The sequence below is a fragment of the Podarcis bocagei genome (genome assembly GCF_964188305.1).
Source record: "Podarcis bocagei genome assembly, chromosome: 7".
Classification (NCBI taxonomy): Eukaryota; Metazoa; Chordata; class Lepidosauria; order Squamata; family Lacertidae; genus Podarcis; species Podarcis bocagei.
This window is the reverse complement of record NC_138132.1, coordinates 575,888-591,797: the sequence shown is the minus strand read 5'-3', so window position 1 is coordinate 591,797 and position 15,910 is coordinate 575,888. Positions and strand designations below refer to the sequence as shown.

Below are 15,910 nucleotides of genomic sequence, written 5' to 3'. Positions count from 1 at the left end.
CTGGACAAGTGATACCAGCTGAACATAGGAAGAGCGGAGGGGGGGCACCCAGTGGCTAATTAAATGCCCATTACGGGAAACCCACAAGAACAAACTTCCTATTTCAAAGCCATCCAAGTCAGTGGCCATCACTGCCTCCTTGGGGGGGGGGTGAATTCCAGCTGCTGCCTGCCAGCCCCCCCTTTTCCTAGGCTGGTCTGGGGGGTGGGTTAACCCTTTGCCTCCACCCACGCAGAGGTACCATCCCTGCCTCCACCTTGCCAGGGCTCCTGCAACAGCCTGAAAGGGCAGAGCAGGCCTGCCACCACCTCTCGTGGGCTGCCCCTTCCTAAGGTCTCCCCCTTGGGCCTGGGGCCAGTTATGTGGCACCCTCCCCAGCCCCAGTCTACTGGAAGAGGCACAGATCAACAGTGTCAAAGCAATGATTCTTCAACATCAGCTTTGTTGGACTGGTCGTGTGGTTCAGATGCCTGATGATCGTCTTCCAAAGCAACTCCTCTACTCCGAACTTAAAAATGGAAAGCGTAATGCCGGTGGTCAACAAAAGAGGTTTAAAGACTGTCAAGGCAAATCTTTAAAAAGTAGTATAAACACCAACAATTGGGAAACACTGGCCTGCGAGTGCTCCAGTTGGAGAACAGCCTTCGTCAAAGGTGTCATGGGCTTTGAAGACACTCGAACTCAGGACACAAGGGAGAAACATGCGGAGAGGAAGCCACGCTTGGCAAATCCACACCATGATCAACTCCCGCCTGGAAACCAATGTCCCCACTGTGGAAGGACAACTGGATCCAGAATTGGCCCCCACAGTCACTTACGGACTCATTGTTAAAACCTTGTTTATGGAAGACAATCTTACTCAGCTACGAGGGATCGCCAAAGAAGCCGACGACTGAATCTGCCAGAGGCAGTCCAGGGAGCCCCCCACCGCCATCCTTTGCCTCTTGCCAAATAAGGAGATCAGAGCCAGGCTCCCCAGGGAGACATCACTGGGTGCAACCGGAGCCAAGGCTGGGGGGGGGGAGCCTGGTGCCTTTCTCCACCGAGGCAAAGGAGGGGCTCACCCCCCACAGCACCAGAGGGTCAGGCTAGCCTGCACTCCCTGCACAAGGGGGGCAGAAGAAGAGGCTAGGTTGCCCACTGCCAGTCTCGCCTCCTTCCCTGCCACCTCCTCCAGCTGGCCAAGCATCCATTGTTCAGCACCCAGCCAAGGGCACAGAATCATGGGCTTCTTGTGGCTCTCGTTGGACTCCCTGCAAATGCAGGAGCCGCGGTGGAAGCCTCATCGCTGGGGGGCCACCAGAGCTTTGCACAATTCAAAGTGTTGGTGCTGACCTTGAAAGCCCTAAATGGCCTCAAAGGCCCAGTAGACCTGAAGGAGCGTCTCCAGCCCCATCGTTCTGCCCGGACACTGAGGTCCAGCTCCGAGGGCCTTCTGGCGGTTCCCTCCCTGCAAGAAGTGAGGTTACAGGGAACCAGACAGAGGGCCTTCTCAGTAGTGGCGCCCTCCCTGTGGAACGCCCTCCCATCAGATGTCAAGGAAATAAACAACTATCTGACGTTTAGAAGACATCTGAAGGCAGCCTTGTTTAAGGAAGCTAATATTTGATGAATTCTTGTATTTTAATATTTTGCTGGACGCCGCCCAGAGTGACAGGAAACCCAGCCAGATGGGCGGAGTATAAATAATAAATTATTATTATTATTATTAAAAGCCACCCCCCTGAAGGAGAGTCTACCACCTTGAAGGTGGGAGGCGAGTTTCCAGCTGCCTGCGATGCGGCAAGAGGCCTCTGGGCAGAGGCTGGCACAGGTTGGCACAGCAAACCACAGAGCGCCATTGAGGGAGAAGAAGACAACAGGCACGTGTGCTCTTTGGGGAGGGGGGCAGGCAGGAGGGAAGCGGCAAAGGCATGAATGCCCCACTGTATCTCCGCTGCTGCGAGCGCCAGGGAGGCCGCCGTGGGGTTTTCCGCCTCCTCCTGCTGAAAGGGGCCAAAGGGCCGCGTGAAGTCATTGTTTTTGGAAGGACAGCCTGAAAAGAGTTCATTTCCAGTCATTAAACCTGGTAGTTAAACGGTGTCTGCCGTGCCAGTTGGGTCCATGGCTGCAAGCTAAGCAGACCATAAAAGGCCCTCCGCCCCCCAGGTCCCTGCTGCGCTGGGGTTGCCAGAGGAACTGAGGAAAACAAGGCGCCGAGAGGAAATTGTGCAACTATGAAGGCGCATCACAGAGTGCGGGGAAGCGAATGCCAATCGAGTGTCCAGATCAAGGGAAGGAAGTCCATTTCCCTCTCTTCTGCCTTGGCCAGGCCACACCTGGAATACTGCTGCCGGTTCTGGGCAACACATTTTAATCTGGGCGATGAAAATAATCCCGGGTCTGGAAACCGAGCCTTATGAGGAAGAGCTGAAGGGGTTGGGGGGGTGTGGCCTGGAGGAGACTAAGAGGAGATAGGAGAGCTGTCTTCCAATATCTCAAGCGCTGCCACACGGAAGGAGGAACACGCCTGTTTCTCCCTGCTCTGGGGGGTGGGGGGTGGACTGAACCGATGAAGGAGAGTCTAAGAACCAAGAACTTGGTGACAGAAAGAGCTGCTTGACTCCCTCCAAAGACTGTGGTCTCTCAGAGGTTGGGTTGGCCATCTGCCAGAGACGCCTGCCTTGAAATCAGGGTCCCGTCCGGCTCTCTGAATCTATAGGGAAGACAACCGGGGCAGGAGAAGCCTGTTTTAAAGCGAAGAGACGAGGCCAGCTCTCTCCAGGAGGGGAATCCCCCCACTGGTGAAAAGGGCAGCCTCCCCACCAAGGGAGGGGGGTGGGACCGGCTCCCCCCCCCCCCCGCTGCCCAAACCCTGACAGAGCTGGAAATGCAGGAAGAGGCGGCCTGGGAAGGAGAGGCCAGCGGAGAAGGCCTTGTTGTTCCCGTCCAAAAGGGATGTGCTGCGTGCAGCTGTTTATCCTGAGCTGTAAACAAGATCGGCAGCTGGGAGAGGCTGCGTCCCGGAGACGGCCACTGGGCCCACGCAAGGCTGCCACCCCCCAGCCCCAAAGGCCGCTGGAGGCCAGGCTCACGGCCCCCAAAGGGGGGGAGGGCAGCAGGGGGTCACGGAGGCAGCAGCAGGAGCCGTCCTCAGAGCCCAGCCACACTGGCATCATTTTTGAGCTGGAGAGGAGCCCCAGAGTTTGCCGCTGGCAGACAGAGAGAGAGTGGGGCAGGCACGGACTCTGGTTCACGAGAAGCAGAGCTGGAGGCAGGAGCCCCAAAAGAGGCTTCTGGGCACGTGAGGGGGGCCCAGCAGGATCCAAAGCAGCAATTCCTGCATTGCAGGGGCTGGACTAGATGGCCCAGGGGGTCCCTTCCAACCTCATGATTCCCTGATGGCTTTGGGGGGCCACAGGCTGCCTATCCCTGCAGCCGATCTCAGCAGCAGGTGTGCGACAGGTACCCCCTCCCCAGAAGAAAGCCCACCCCGCAGCCGAGGCAGCAGCTGACCTGTGAGCCGTTTGAGACAGAGTGCTTTATTACAGGATACACGGAAAGCAGACAAGACTGTTCACTGTACAATGGGGAGGGGGTTCAGAGATGCTGCTGGGGGGCGCAGGGGTGCAGCAGCTGGGGGGCTGGGGGACGTCCCTGCAGCCAGATGCAACTGGGGGGAGAGGACCTCATCCAGACACCATTGGGACCCTGGCTTGCTGCTGCCACTGGCAGCCTGACCTCTATATTGCCCCCCCCCCGTCCTCCCCCAGGAGTCCACCCCTGAGGCTTTCGGCAAGACCAGGCGGCTCTCACACTCGCTCCTCCGGGCTCCCTGGGCCCTGATCCGCTCTCTCCCGGCTGCCGCCGCCTGCGCTGTCGGGGCTGGTCCGGCGGAGGACGTGCTCTGTCCGAAGGCCCCTCAGCTTCCCCAGCAGCTCCTGGATGAAGTCCTGCGACAGGAAGGAAGGAAGGAAGGAAGGAAGGGGTGAGTCCCGCCTCTCTCCGGCCGGTGGGGAGAGAGGGTCAGAGGCCAGGGGGGGCTCACAGCTGGGTCAAAACGGCTGGCAAGGGAGGAGGAAAGCATTCCCAAAGGAGAGCCAGGCTGCCGGATCAGACCAGGGGCCCATCCACTCCAGCATCCTCTTCTAAGGGACCAAATATCCGTCTACCTAAACCACAGAGCCTAGGGCTTGCTGATCAGAAGGTCGGCGGTTCGAATCCCCGTGACAGGGTGAGCTCCCATTGCTCAGTCCCTGCTCCTGCCCACCTAGCAGTTCAAAAGCACATCAAAGTGCAAGTAGATAAATAGGTACCACTCTTGCGGGAAGGTAAACGGCGTTTCCGTGCGCTGCTCTGGTTCGCCAGAAGCGGCTTAGTCATGCTGGCCACATGACCTGGAAGCTGTACGCCGGCTCCCTCGGCCAAGAAAGCGAGATGAGCGCCGCAACCCCAGAGTCGGCCACGACTAGACCTAATGGTCAGGGGTCCCTTTCCCTTTAGGAGTCCAGGTAGACTGCCTCTGGAGCTGGAGGTTCCATAAGGACATCAGAAGAGCCTGGTTGTGGTCAAAGGGGCCCCACCCTCTCCAGCGTCTTCTTCTCACAGTGCCCCCCCCCCGAAACTGCTCCCCAGCTCCCTGCCTTGAGAGCAGCCAGGCTGGCTAGCCCTGGGGGGAGGGGCTCCGTGCTTCTCAGCAGAAGGGATCCAGTGGGGGAGGCAGGGGATGCTCTTAGGAGTGACCAGCTGGGATTGGAACGCCAGGAATCCCGGGAGGATCCAGCAGCCATCCCAGCAGCCACCAGGAGGGAGGGGGGAGGGGGGAGGCTGTGTTGTGTATCTGGGTGGGGAGGGCTTTGCGCCAGGGATGGGAGCTGCATCCCCTCCTCCTCCTGCTGGGAGAAGCTTCATCCGGCAGGTGCTCTGGAGGGGGGGCAGAGCGGCTAATTCCCCTCCCCCCCCTGCAGGGTAAAAGCCAGAGGGGTCCCTGGGGGTCAAAGAGCAAAGGCACCCACCTCTGTGTCCTTGTGGCAGGACTCCAAGATGCTCTGCAAAGAGAGGAGAATGAGGAACGGCTGGGGGAGCCCGCCTTGCATCTCAGCCCCCTCCTCTGACCCTGGAATTTGGGGAGGGGCAGCAGCAGAATCCCACTTCTCTTCGCTCCTGGTGCAGCTGTGAACCCCACCCCCCAGAAGCCTCCCTCCTGCCCAGGCCCCCTGGCCCCTTGGCCTGCTGCAAACTCATCTCCCCTTGGATAAAGTTTGGATGCCCCTCCACTTTAAGCTCTTTTGGTTTCGATTTATTACTATCTGGATTTCTTTCCAGCTGGCGCGGCAACATGGCAGGTGTGCTTATCAATTGCACCAATGGCCTTTACCCCGCGGATCCCTGGTCATTGCACCCAGGCCAGAAGCAGAACTCGCTTGCTCACAAATGCACAGAGGCTGGAAATCTTATCATCAGGAGCGCTGGATCCTGCCCACCGGCCTTGGGAGAGGACTGTAAAGAAGCCGCCTCATACAGAGTCAGACTACTGGTCCATCTAACTCAATACTGTCTGCACTGGCTGGCAGCACCTCCCGGCCAGCCCCACCTGGAAATGCCAGGGATTGGACCTGCAGCCTTGTGACCTTCCACACTACACGATGTCTCTTTCAGGGATCTCACCCAGAGGGGTTCCCTGCACAAAGCTCCCTCCCTCCAAATTTGGGGCACAGGAACATGGGGTCCTGCCTCAGCCTGGGTGAGAGCGCCGTCTCCAGGCTGACTTGGGAAGGGCTCTGCAGGGTTTTGGACACAGGGCTGTTTCCCTGCTCTACCGGAAGATGCTGCCAGGCTAGGATGGGTAACCCCTTGCAAGCCACGCAGCTGCCCTGGCACTGAGACAGAGCCCCCCCCCCGACGGCAGCAGCCCCCTGCGCCAACCTGCAGCTTCTTGGCCCGATCCTCGTCTGCGGCCATCTCCAGCAGATCGTCGATGTTCACCTCGTCCGGCATCTCTGCTTCCTGCAACGAAAGCCAGGGGGTGGAGTTGGGTCTCTGCGGGACCAAGGAAGCACCCCAAACCTCAGGAAAGGGATCTTGTGCCCAAGCAAGGCCTCACCAGGGACCAGCCCCTTGAGAGGACTCTGGAATAGGGGGGCCAGCCCCACAAGCAGGCTAGCTAGGAGACCCTAAGAACAGAAGATGGGCCAAAGACCCCTGGGATCCCGCAGCCTGCTCTCACAGTGGCCAACCCAGTGCCCTCATGGGAAACTCATAAGCGAGACCCGGGTGCAAGAGCAGCTCTCTCCCCTCCAGTGGTTTCCAGCGGATCCAGAAGCATCGCTGACCAGACAGGCAGAGCGTTGCTATTAGCCAGAGAGCCCTCCCTGTATGCTCTGCAAAGAGCAGAGGCCGGCAGCTCCATCCCAGGAGCAACAGCCTTCGTCTCCATCGCAGTTGGCCCCCCTCCCCCTCCCAAATGCCCCCTTTGCCACCCTCCTTCCCGAGTCTGCCCCTGCCGCTTGATGGAGGTAGAAACTGTCTCTCATGCCTTGTGACGCTGCCGTTTCTACAGGGATCTACACTCGGTATTCATCACTCCTGTTATACAAAAATCTCAAAATGGGTCCGAACTTCAATGTCTAAAACTCCTGGTAGAGGACAAGGATCTGGAGATCACGCTCAGGGTGGCCAAATTCTGTGCAACTGCCATAAAACTTAGGGAACAAGTGGTACTACCAAAATGATTAAGGTTTTAAATGATAATTTTAGGTTATATTTTAGTGATCAAGATTTTATATATATTTAACTGCTGCTATATCTGAATTGGGAGTGCCTGATCACCTCATCCTGAGAAATCTCTATGTGGGACAAGAAGCTACAGTTAGAACTGGATATGGAACAACTGATTGGTTCAAAATTGGGAAAGGAGTACGGCAAGGCTGTATATTGTCTCCCTGCTTATTTAACTTATATGCAGAATTTATCATGCGAAAGGCTGGGCTGGATGAATCCCAAACCAGAATTAAGATTGCCAGAAGAAATATCAACAATCTCAGATATGCAGATGACACAACCTTGATGGCAGAAAGTGAGGAGGAATTAAAGAACCTTTTATTGAGGGTGAAAGAGGAAAGCGCAAAATATGGTCTGAAGCTCAATATAAAAAAAACGAAGATCATGGCCACTGGGCCCATCACCTCCTGGCAAATAGAAGGGGAAGACATGGAGGCAGTGAGAGATTTTACTTTCTTGGGCTCCATGATCACTGCTGATGGTGACAGCAGCCAGGAAATTAAAAGACGCCTGCTTCTTGGGAGGAAAGCAATGACATACCTAGACAGCATCTTAAAAAGCAGAGACATCACCTTTCCAACAAAGGACCGTATAGTTAAAGCTCTGGTTTTCCCAGTCGTGATGTATGGAAGTGAGAGCTGGACCATAAAGAAGGCTGATCGCCGAAGAATGGATGCTTTTGAATTCTGGTGCTGGAGGAAACTCTTGAGAGTCCCATGGACTGCAAGAAGATCCAACCTCTCCATTCTGAAGGAAATCAGCCCTGAGTGCTCACTGGAAGGACAGATCCTGAAGCTGAGGCTCCAATATTTGGCCACCTCAGGAGAAGAGAAGACTCCCTGGAAAAGACCCTGATGTTGGGAAAGATGGAGGGCACAAGCAGAAAGGGACAACAGAGGACGAGATGGTTGGACAGTGTTTTCGAAGCTACAAACATGAGTTTGACCAAACTGCGGGAGGCAGTGGAAGACAGGAGGGCCTGGCATGCTCTGGTCCAGGGGGGCACGAAGAGTCGGACATGACTAAACAACTAAACAACAACAATATCTGAATTGTCTCTGTTGTACCCAATTGCAATTGCATTTTGTGTTTTATGATTTTCCTGATATTGTAAGTGACCTGGAACTGGTCTGTGACCGTAATAATAAAATTCATTCATTCACCATCCTTCCTGCAAAGACTTGGCTGGCGGCGCCACTCCCAAACTCCCTCTAGAAGGAGGGAGCTGCTGCCCCTCTGCCTTCCTCCAGCCCTGGGCTGCTAAGAGGGGTCTTGCAGAGGGGGCTGCGGAAGGCAGAAGAGGCCGGGCCACGCTCCGCTTGTGCCTTGGCCCCAGCAGCACCCAGCCCTGTCGCCCACGGAGGAGTGGGCCAGCTTTTATTTGTTTTCATTATCTTCGTTTTGCTGGCTGAAAGGGTCAAAAGCCTTCTGGGGTGGCCTGCAAAGTGGAACCTGGCTATGCACACACACACATACCAAACATTAAAATATCCCTGAAAAATAAAAGGGCAAGATCAGTTAAAGGCAGGCGACTCCCTCCAGGCCTTTTCCAGACCTGTTTGTCAAGGCGGGAGCCTATTCCGTAAGGATCGGGCATCCCATAGGGATCAGGCCCTGCCGGGAAAGGCCGCCTCCTTCCTCCTCTGCCGTCCAACCGGACAGACCTGCACTGCAGGGCCTCCTGATCAGAGGCCTGAGCTGCTGACACGCCTGCAGACAGTCCTGGAACCCAACCCAGCCCATCGGGGCCCCAAAGGGAGACCAGCAGCGCTTCGCCCTGGGCTCAGCCAGGGCAGCCGGCAGAGAACCAGCTCTCCCCATTGCTTGCCCCAGTAGCTGCAGCCTCCCAGGGCGTCCTGACCTGAGCAAAGGGGTTCAGGGGGAGGTCTGCAGGCAAGGCGGGGGCAAAGGCTGCTGTGTCCCCCCCCCCACTGCTGTGCGGCTGCAGAATTAGCCGGCCAGCTGAGTCCTGCTCCGCTCGCTGCAACTCCCCTGGGATGCGCCAAGCCAGCCGGGCTGGAAACTTTCCTTTCATGGCAGGGTTGCGGGCGCCTCTTTTATAGATGGGTCTGGCTCCTCTCCGCCCCCCGCCCCCCCAACTCGCTCCCTCCCAGGCCTCAGGCTGCAGGAATGCATTCTCTTCCTCTCGAAAAGCCACTCTTTTGTGGGACCAGCTGAGGTCTGCCCCCCTGCAAGCCACCCCAAAGCAGCCCCTTCGTGGGGGGGGGGACAGGAGGAGGAGATGCTCACCAACAAACCGCCCTGTGGGCTTGGGATGAAGGGCAGGATAATAATTCAATTAATAAAGGCAAAGTCAATAGGTCCAGGTCACCTCCAAGAGCAGCACAGAAATGGTCTTAATTATTATTACAGATAGGTAGCCGTGTTGGTCTGCCATAGTTAAAATAAAAAAATTCCTTCCAGTAGCACCTTAAAGACCAACTAAGTTAGTTCTTGGTATGAGCTTTCGTGTGCATTCAGGTATCTGAAGAAGTGTGCATGCACACGAAAGCTCATACCAAGAACTAACTTAGTTGGTCTTTAAGGTGCTACTGGAAGGAATTTTTTTATTTTAACTATTATTGCTGCTCTTCTTAATAATCACAGGGGCAGCATCCTTGCGTACTTCCAGGGGGGTCTGGGAAGGGACCCGAGTTCTGATTCTGCCTTCCATTGCTCTGGAATATTGGGAGGCAGAAGCCACACTGGCCGGGGGGGGGGAGCAGGCAGGGGGCCCCTCCAAGAGGAGCTGGACTAAGGTGGGGTGGCAGCAGGGGAGGGAGAGGGGATGGGCAAGCCAGACCAGCCCCACGGCGGGTGGGGGGCAGAGGCCTGTGCATGTGGGGGTGGGGGGTGCAATGTGGGATCCACAGGAGAAGAAAGGCCTGGATGAGAGAAGGGAGGAAGGATCCAGACTCTCCAGCCAAATCAGAGCAGAAAAGGATCCCCATTAGGAGACGGTGCAGAGAGAGAGAGTGTGGCATAGCGGTTGGAGTCGGACCTGGGAGACCAGGGGTCAAAGCCCCACTCAGCCCTTAAGTTCACTGGGTGACTTGGGGGACAAATCACGGCACCTCTCAGCCTAGCCGGCCTCACAGGGATATACCCTATGCCTCTTTAAAATGTGTTTTTCTGTTGGGGGGGAATTGGGTTCTTGTTTTTATTTTTATTATGTATTTTGTGGTTTTATATCTTGATTTTATTTTGTGAACCTCCCTGAGACCCCGGGGTATAGGGTGGTATATTAATAATAATAATAATAATAATAATAATAATAATAATAATAATAATAATAATAATAATAATAATAAATGGGGAGGAGAACCACACGCCCCACTTTGAGCTCCTTGGAGAAAATGTTGGGGAATAAATGCAAGGAATAAATAAACAAGGCAGGCCAGCTTCCTTTGCCAGAATCTGACCGGCTGCCCCATCTTGCTGGGACTGGGCAGGGCTCTCTGGTTCCCCCAGTCCTGCCTGGGGCCTTGGCAGTTCCCTGCCCCTGAGCTGAGCCCCTCTCCCCCCATTTCACATCCTGGCACCATATGTCTTGGGCAGTGGCTTAATCCTGCCCGAGGGCACGTAATCCAGAAAGATCAAGAAAGGGATTTGGCGAGATTAATGGGGATTCTGCCCATCGGAAAGCCACATAGAAATATTGGGGTGGCAGGAGAAGAAAATGGAAGGGGGCCAGGAGGGAGAAGGGGCTGCAGCCGCCCCCCAGGGGTGCCAGGAGGGAGAAGGGGCTGCAGCCGCCCCCCAGGGGGGCCAGGAGGGAGAAGGGGCTGCTGCAGCCGACCTGTTCCAGCTTCAGGGATGCCACACAGCTGGGCGATGGCATCTGGGGCAAGAGAGGAGCAGGCCTGGCTGGATCACAGATCCCTAGCACAGGAAGAGAAAGGATCACAGACCTGCAGGAATCTTTTGCCCAAAGGGGGGCTAAACCCCACGAGCTGCCGCCCCAGCAATGACCAGAAAGTGGGGGCAGCTGGGTCAGGGGGAGCAGCTCCACCCTGAGGCTTCCTGGAAACAGCGACTTCCTTCCCGGTGACCTACAAAGAGCCCACGCAGAGGCTGGGAGTTCCGCAGGCTAAATGAGCCCTGCTTCTTCCGTGAGAGGATTCTGCTGCCGCACTCCTGTTGCCCAAGGCTCCCTCTCGGCAGCTTCTGAGCGGGGAGCCATCTCTTTGGCCCGACCCGAAAGCCTTCTTCCGTGCCTGAGCCTCCTTGGGAAGCAGCGATGCCCCCTGGAGCTCCCTTCCAGCTCCACGCTCCTCGGATGCTCAGCCCACACGCCGCGCCACGCCGGGCCCCTCGCTCTCCAGGGAGAGACCCCCGCCTCCAGCCCCTCACCAGATGGCGGCCCGCATCCTGCCCCCTCTGTCGAGGCGGCGCCTGCAAGGGGAGCGGCATCAGCAGCCGCGCCGGAGGAACCCGCCGAGTCTCCCCGAGAGGCTTCCGACGGGGCGGGCGTCCCCCCGGCTCGCCTCCCTCGGCCCGCTCACCTGTCCCCGGTAGAGCTCCTCCAGGCGGCCGTCGATCCACTTCTCGGTGTCGAGGCGCCGCTGCAGCTCCCGCCGGTCGTACTTGACGGTGACCCTCGCCTGGCGCCGCTGGATGCCCGGGCTGGGCGTCCTCTCGGCCGCGCGGCCGCCCCCCGGAGACAGCCCGGCCGGGCGCGCCGGCGAAGCCCGTCCCAGGCGCCGCCCCACCCGGTGCGCAGCCATCGCTCGCGCCGCCGCCGCCGCCGCTGCCCGACGGGGCGCCCGCCGCCCCACCGCGCCTTATAGCGGGCGAGGGGCGGGCGGGCGGGGCGGAGGGCGGCGTGGCGCCCCGCCCCACGGCGGGCCCGGACGGGGCGGGCGGACCCCCAGCGCCACCTCCCGGCCGGCCCCGTCCAGGCCAGGCTGCGCGCCGCGGGGAGACCCGAAGGCTCCGCGTCCCGTTGCGCGTGGAAGTCTCCAGCCAGATGCCGCGGAGAGGCTGTCCTCTTGGCAGGTAGACTGCCCTGGACACGGAGGCTCCATGCGCCCCCCCCCCAATATATTTCTTTCCTCCATGCATTTGTCTTTTAAGGCTGCTGCCCATCATCTCAGGGCGAGGGATTCCTTAACAGGGAAGGGGCGTAAAAGACTTTTCGGCCCCTTGATTCCTTGGGTCCTTCTGAAGTTGGGGTGCTGGGCGCCCAGCCTTTGGGAGGCGGGTGGGGGGAGAAGCCGGGGTTAGAGTACAGTGGTACCTCGGGTTAAGTACTTAATTCGTTCCGGAGGTCCGTTCTTAACCTGAAACTGTTCTTAACCTGAAGCACCACTTTAGCTAATGGGGCCTCCTGCTGCTGCCGCGCCGCCGGAGCAGGATTTCTGTGCTCATCCTGAAGCAAAGTTCTTAACCCGAGGTACTATTTCTGGGTTAGCGGAGTCTGTAACCTGAAGCGTATGTAACCTGAGGTACCACTGTAGAGGGCAGAGGATGATTTGGGGTTGGGGGAGTGGGAAGGCGGTGAGACCACTCTAGGGCATGTGAGGGGGGTCTTGAGCGGGGGTCTCCGTGCTTTGCCCACCCCCACAATTGCTCACAGCAGCTGAGTTCCGCCCTGTGGGAAGCAAAAGTGGGGGGGGGGGAGCAGCCTGGGAGGTGGGGGCCTCCTCCGGGAGAGGCGTGGGTCTCCCCGACCCACTTCTGAACCAGGCAGCTGGGCAGGAAGGAAGGGAGGAAGGAAGGAAGGGAGACGCGCAGCTCCTCTGCCTGTTCTCATCCTTCTTGCCAACGTGACGCCCACGGGCTGCAGAGGGAAGCGGGGGGCAGATGGGGCTCCACAGCCGGGGAAGGGAGAGCTGTTACAAAATTTCGGGGTGCACAAATAGCAGACACACGGCTCACAGAAAACCAACCCTTCAGATTTTGGAAAATATTCCCTAAGAAAACTACCCTTTTAGCACACAGAACAATCCCAAACAAGCCATCTTGGCTCTCTTCCTGACTCCAAATATTTCCTTAGAGCCCATTTAGGAGAAGGAAATAAAACTCGCATCCTAAACCTCTTCTGCCTTGTGGGATTTTCCAGAAGAAGAAAAGGCTAAGGAATAAAAGCTGCACAAATCTGGAGTGGAGTCCCTGAGACGGTTTGATGGCACCTTGCACTGCGACTACTGCGACTAATCTTATTATTATTTATAATATTTTTTATTGAATTTTCAATTTTACATTTCCAAATAAACATTTTACAAACTGAAATATCGAGTGACGTCCTTTCTTCTCTTTCCATGGTTCATTTTACATATCATACACCCCTGATTATTTTACTATAACTATTCAAATCATTTCTTCACTTTTACATCCATCAGAAATTATTTACTCTGTTGATGCTGCCAGCGTTTTGAGCTGCATAGGTATTTTCCATATCTTCAATAAACGTTTTCCAATCTTCTTTAAACCTATGTTCTTCTTGCTCTCTTATTCTATATGCTAAATCTGCAAGTTGTGCATATTCTGTCACTTTAAAGTCAGCGGTTCAAATCCCCGTGACAGGGTGAGCTCCCGTTGCTCAGTTCCTGCTCCTGCCAACCTAGCAGTTCGAAAGCACGTCAAAGTGCAAGTAGATAAATAGGTACCACTCCAGCAGGAAGGTAAATGACATTTCCGTGTGCTGCTCTGGTTCACCAGAAGCGGCTTAGTCCTGCTGGCCACATGACCCAGAAGCTGTACGCCGGCTCCCTCAGCCAGTAAAGCAAGATGAGCGCGCAACCCCAGAGTCGGCCACGACTGGACCTAACGGTCAGGGCACCCTTTACCTTTAACTTGTGCTAGCAAGTTCCTTTACTTAGCAGAGTTTACATTCCCCTTTTAAACACACAGCGGGTAGCTGGTTGCAGGCTTGTGTAAGCCTCTCACTATTAGGTTCCTGGTAAGTTCCCTTATGTCCCTCTTAAAAGAATAAAAACGCCACAATCGTATGCAAAATATATAAAAAAGTTTACTCACATTCAATTCACAGTTGGATCCCTGAAGGCAGACTTAGTTACAAAGGATAAACATGTGGATCTATCCCATGTGGAGTTAATCCCAGTGTCCTGTGTTGGCTGAAAGCCAGCAGAGCATCTCTAGCGAAAAAGCTGCTCCAACGATGGAGGAGGTCAAAGAGAGAGAGTGTGCTGTGTGCCTCGTCCTTTTGTTACCTGGACAGGTGAGGTTACGCCCACCTCTAGTCACATGCAAGAGGAAGGATGCTCCAGGCCAGGAGGAAACAGGAAGTTTTCGACTGGCTGGACCAAACATTCCCCTGCATGTCCACTCTAGGAAAACAAGGAATGTTGTACTTGACTGCTTATACATTGTCTGTCCATATTAACTCTCTTAATTGCGATTGCTTCAATGGGAGATAGCCATAAATGTGTTTTTATTTCCAGCAGATTTTTATAATTCTCAAAATTTATATATCTCAAAATATATTTGCAAATCTGGCAGAGGAAAGCCTCCTCTTTCTTTTGTATCTATCATAATTTTATGTTTAATTCTTGGCTTTCCCCCCTCATATAAATTTTGAGATATCTTTTTTCCATTCTTTGAAGCAGTTTAAATTATTCACGATTGGGATTGATTGGACTAAAAACAGCATCCTAGGCAATAAATTCATTTTAATAGCTGAAATTCTACCTAACAGGGAGAGTTTCATTCTTCCTCATATCTCCAACTCTTTCTTAACCTCTTTCCACAATTTAATATAATTATTTTCAAATAGGATGAGATTTCTTACTGTCAGTCAAATTCCCAAATACCTAACTTTTTTGCCTATTTTTAGACCAGACATCCTTTCTTTAAAAAATGTCAACTGCTCATCCATGTTTTGAAACATTTTGGTTTTATCTGAATTTACTTTAAAACCTGCCACTTCTCCAAACCTTTTAATTTCTTCTAATGTATTTGGGAACACTCTCCAAAGGTTGTTCTCGTGTCAGCACCACATCATCAGCAAATGTCCTTAATTTATAAACTCTACGTCCCACCTCAATACCTTTAATTTTCCTATTTCTCCTTATATTTCTAATGTCATAATAAACAACAGTGGAGACAGGGGACATCCAACGTCCGACTCCGCTGCCTTCTGCGGTTTTGAGAGAGGGACAGCAAAGGTCCCCTCCACTTTCTCCAGGCCACGCGGCAGCATTGTATGCTTGTGAAACATGGACCACTTATAAAGCCCATCTCCAACTCCTCAAAAGATTCCATCGGCGGGGTCTCCGAAAAATTCTACACATCACTTGGGAAGACAGGCGAACTAATACAGTGGTACCTCGGGTTACAGACACTTCAGGTTACAGACTCTACTAACCCAGAAATAGTACCTTGGGTTCAGAACTTTGCTTCAGGATGAGAACAGAAATTGTGCTCCGGTGGCAGCGGGAAGCCCCATTAACTAAAGTGGTGCTTCAGTTTAAGAACAGTTTCAGATTAAGAATGGACCTACAGAACGAATTAAGTTCTTAACCTGAGGTACCATTGTACCAGTGTACTGGAAGAAGCAAAGATCACCAGTGTCAAAGCAATGATTCTTCAACATCAACTTTGTTGGACTGGTCATGTGCGGATGCCTGATGATCGTCTTCCAAAGCAACTCCTCTATTCCAAACTTTGAAATGGAAAGCGTAATGCTGGTGGTCAACAAAAGAGGTTTAAAGACTGTCAAGGCAAATCTTTAAAAATGTAGCCTAAATATCGACAACTGGGAAACACTGGCCTGCAAGTGCTCCAGTTGGAGAACAGCCTTGACCCAAGGTGTCATGGGCTTTGAAGACACTCGAACTCAGGACGCAAGGAAGAAACGTGCTAAGAGGAAGGCACGCTAGGCAAATCCACACCGTGATCAACTCCCATCTGGAAACCAATGTCCCCACTGTGGAAGGAGGTGGGGATCCAGAAGTGGCCTCCTCAGTCACTTACGGACTCACTGCTAAAATTGTGTTTATGGAGGACAATCTTACTCAGCTACGAGGGATTGCCAGAGAAGGAGAAAAATCGGACTCACCAAAGCCAGACGGGAAACCCACCTCCAAAGTGGAATATGAGCCAGGCTGAAAAATAAACCGACAACCAGCATAGAAATGAGGACTGCCATATTTCCGGAATTTCCCGGGCAGTGGCTCCACGGAGACGC

At 54.5% G+C, this 15,910-nt stretch overlaps 2 protein-coding genes across 2 annotated transcripts in view; both read right to left on the bottom strand.

Moving 5' to 3' along the window:
- The window catches only part of DHX34 (DExH-box helicase 34), a 163,470-nt gene that overhangs the window by 129,661 nt on the left and 17,899 nt on the right, over positions 1 to 15,910 (bottom strand). The window lies entirely within an intron of this gene.
- On the bottom strand, positions 3,506 to 11,501 carry PPP1R14A (protein phosphatase 1 regulatory inhibitor subunit 14A). Its single transcript, XM_081200774.1, has 4 exons — positions 11,265 to 11,501; positions 5,905 to 5,985; positions 4,995 to 5,027; positions 3,506 to 3,932 (listed from the first exon to the last, which is right to left on the bottom strand). The coding sequence occupies exons 1-4, from the start codon at positions 11,484 to 11,486 to the stop codon at positions 3,792 to 3,794; spliced, it is 477 nt and encodes a 158-aa protein (XP_081056900.1). The 5' UTR covers positions 11,487 to 11,501; the 3' UTR covers positions 3,506 to 3,791.

Excerpts from the sequence above, each read along its gene's own strand:
- PPP1R14A (XM_081200774.1), bottom strand. The coding sequence starts at position 11,486 with ATGGCTGCGCACCGGGTGGGGCGGCGCCTGGGACGGGCTTCGCCGGCG. Across the intron at positions 5,028-5,904 it reads ATCGGGCCAAGAAGCTGCAG|AGCATCTTGGAGTCCTGCCA; the intron begins GTTGGCGCAGGG and ends CTCTCTTTGCAG. Across the intron at positions 3,933-4,994 it reads CCTGCCACAAGGACACAGAG|GACTTCATCCAGGAGCTGCT; the intron begins GTGGGTGCCTTT and ends TTCCTGTCGCAG.